This window comes from Buceros rhinoceros, unplaced genomic scaffold (genome assembly GCF_000710305.1).
Source record: "Buceros rhinoceros silvestris isolate BGI_N320 unplaced genomic scaffold, ASM71030v1 scaffold3814, whole genome shotgun sequence".
NCBI lineage: Eukaryota > Metazoa > Chordata > Aves > Bucerotiformes > Bucerotidae > Buceros > Buceros rhinoceros.
The window spans coordinates 35,889-39,088 of NW_010409946.1; the positions used below are offsets into that span (position 1 = coordinate 35,889).

General features: G+C 37.1%; 1 protein-coding gene across 1 annotated transcript in view; it reads right to left on the reverse strand.

Moving 5' to 3' along the window:
• The window catches only part of HNRNPA3 (heterogeneous nuclear ribonucleoprotein A3), a 9,341-nt gene that overhangs the window by 3,706 nt on the left and 2,435 nt on the right, over positions 1-3,200 (reverse strand). The window contains exons 3-5 of the mRNA XM_010135410.1: positions 759-881; positions 522-668; positions 229-439 (exon numbers count right to left, since the gene is read on the reverse strand). Coding sequence (XP_010133712.1) covers positions 229-439; positions 522-668; positions 759-881 — 481 coding nt within the window. The remainder of the gene's footprint in view (positions 1-228; positions 440-521; positions 669-758; positions 882-3,200) is intronic.

Consider the following 3,200-nt stretch of genomic DNA (forward strand, 5'->3'; position numbering starts at 1 on the left):
GGAAAGAGTTAGAAAATCAAATAATTGAAAGCAATGTCCTGCAAAATTCTCATAGAAAGCTAGTCTAAGGCATGACCACACTTCTTAAATGAACATTACATCCACACCATCTCTTACAGCAGAAAAGCATTTAAGAATGCCAACATCTGACATTAAACACACTGCTGTTCTGCAATCTAACGTTACACTTTTATCCCAGCAGTCATTTCTCACTGGAGAGTTACATACCAACAATTTTATCAACTGTATCATGATCATCAAAGGTTACAAAAGCGAAGCCTCTTTTCTTTCCGCTTTGCCTGTCTTCCATGACTTCTATGGTTTCAATCTTGCCGTATTTTTCAAAGTATTCCCTTAAATTATATTCTTCTGTATCTTCTTTAATTCCACCAACAAATATTTTCTTTACTGTGAGATGTGCTCCAGGCTTTACAGAATCCTACAATGACAAAAATTACATTGAGTGTTTTAAATTATTATGTAAAGATTAGGAAATAAGGTTAACTGAAACACTAACTTACCTCCCTTGAAACAGCTCTCTTTGGTTCAACCACACGTCCATCAACCTTATGTGGTCGAGCACTCATAGCAGCATCCACCTCCTCCACACAGGAGTAAGTCACAAAGCCAAAGCCTCTGGAACGTTTTGTTTGTGGGTCTCTCATCACCTGCAAAAACATAGGGAGTACTCTGCATATCTGTACTAGATTAAGTACCAATATCCTTCCAAAAGCACGAACTAATATTTGACACTTTACCACACAGTCCGTGAGCGTGCCCCATTTTTCAAAGTGCTCTCTCAAGCTATCATCTGTTGTTTCAAAGCTCAGACCTCCAATGAACAGCTTTCTCAACTGCTCTGGCTCCTTTGGCTCATGGCCCTACAAAAAACCATCAAAAATAAAAAACATTCTAAATACAAATCAGAGTTAAAATTTCACAGAATTACTAAAATTATCTGAGCACATTATAACTACAAATAGGTGGAACACATTTATATAAAAACAATGACTTCTAATGAGTTTAGACAACAGCAGAGTAAACACTTAAAAGTTGATTTTAATTAAAACAGTAACTAACTAATCAACAACTTAAGAGTGCTCAAATGCAAACAAGAGTAAAGACATTTCAATACACTCAATGTGGTTGCTGCCCAGCCCCATGAAAGTGCATTCATTTTATGCCTGTCTTATGTCTCTGTAGGGATTAGCAATGAAGCACTGCTAGACAAAGGAAAGTTCTAGCACTTTATGAAGCATAATCATGAAGAACTATAAAAAATTTAAGAACACAGGGTACAAGAAAAAAGATTATTGTCCAAACTGACTGTCTAGTCTTCCGGGATATCCATTTTGAAAGGAAATTTTTAATCACTTTAAAAATTTTAAGGAATTAATAATTCATAACTTTCTGCAATTTTCTACTTGGATATTTTTTAAGTTCAGTGCACACAAGCAATAAAGTAGAAGTACACACATGGTTTTCAGTGGTACGGGAAATACCTCTCAAATGTGAATCACCACAGACTTTTGTCTTATAGATTAAAAAAATATCTTGAACAATGAATAGTCAATGACCATCAGTGGTACAAACAAGTATAATTGAAGCTCTTGACAGTATCACCTACATATGACCGACATGCTAATTTTCAGAGCCAAGTTTTCTATAGCACAATTAAAGGGGCTTACAAGTGCACTAGTGTCTTTGCTCTCCTTCAGTGTTGCATGTTTTTTTTCAGTTAGGCTTGGAATATCTCCTTACGCTTGATAGGAGTTTAGAAGTCTTACAAAAAGCAACCCGATTAAAACCTCACTTCACTTAGCAAGCCGGTACTTTTGTGCACTCCACAACAAGGTGCTGGCTAGCTATGCTGCGTATGATTTCAATTCTGCAGTGTGAATGCATAACCGGCTTCAATGTTTCTGATGCAGTGGGTTAACCTAGGCTAGACGTAGCATTAGCCTGAGAGCTGAACTACACACTTCTACATGTAGATGTCTGTCTTCAGACCTGAAGGTTAAGTGCTTTAAGCCCTGCTACAGTTTAAAGCAAGGGCAGGTGGTGCTAGGGTTGGTCAGAAAAGCATACATCCCTTTAAGTGCAACACAACCACCCTAAAAAGCAATGAATACTGTGAAGCAAGACATGCCAAAAGATAATTTCTAAACTACATACTACTTTAGGAAACCATTGATTTATAATGTTCAGGTTGTACTAGGGGAACAATGCCTAAGACTACAAAAAGCTGGCCGGGAAGTAAATCCCTGCCCTTATACCTGCTAAACTTAGCTAGAAAGAGTCCCAGCATTTTTGCTAACAACTTTCTATTTAAGGCTCTAACTTGTTATTACAGGAACATTATATAAATGATTGACAGTCAATGATCCTGTAACTACAAAGTAAAGCTTCTTTTCTACAGTATTCCAAGTGGTCTGAACTACAGAAGTATAATAAAAAAAATCTGCCTGCTAACTATACGTAAACTTAAAATCTTGCAGGGCAACACATATAATGTACATGGAAAGTGCTTTAGGTTAAGTGAAATATTGTTTTCTGTTGCTAATTGCATTTTGTTTTCTACCTACTGACACTACTTAATTTTTAGCTAGGTTATGTTAAAGCTGGGAACATTAAGTATTTCAAACTCTCCTACGTATATTAAAGGAAATTTATTATGTGAAACTTCTCCAAAACCAAAAGCCTATATCAAGAAAAACTGGACAGACTTTTTACAGTTCTCTGGGATGCCTCGAAGCTATAGTTTTCAGTTAGCAACTCGTGACTAATTTTACCTTAAAAGAATGACCACAGAACTCTTCAGGTCACTCCTGAAAGGAAAAGTGATGTCTTTTCCTGGTGATTTTTATTATGTGCACATGAACTGTCTTTCTCTTATGAGAGGAAAATCACTTGCTGTCACAGCTTCCCTATTCTATTGCAGAGAAATTATGCCCAGGACACACCTATGTTACAGGAACTGCCTACAGAAATAAAAGGCAACACTTCCTTAGAAAATAAGTTTTTTTCAGGTGTTTTGTTCACACGGGGGTTAAGCATCTCTAGGGTTTTCAGAGTCCTCCATCACACAGGATGTTGTTTCTCGGTGCTTCTATTGCAAGCTATTTATTACAGCAGTGTCTCCTGCGCAGCAAACGGTGTACAACACATCTCTCCCTTCCTCCGCAGTATAACTACCACAC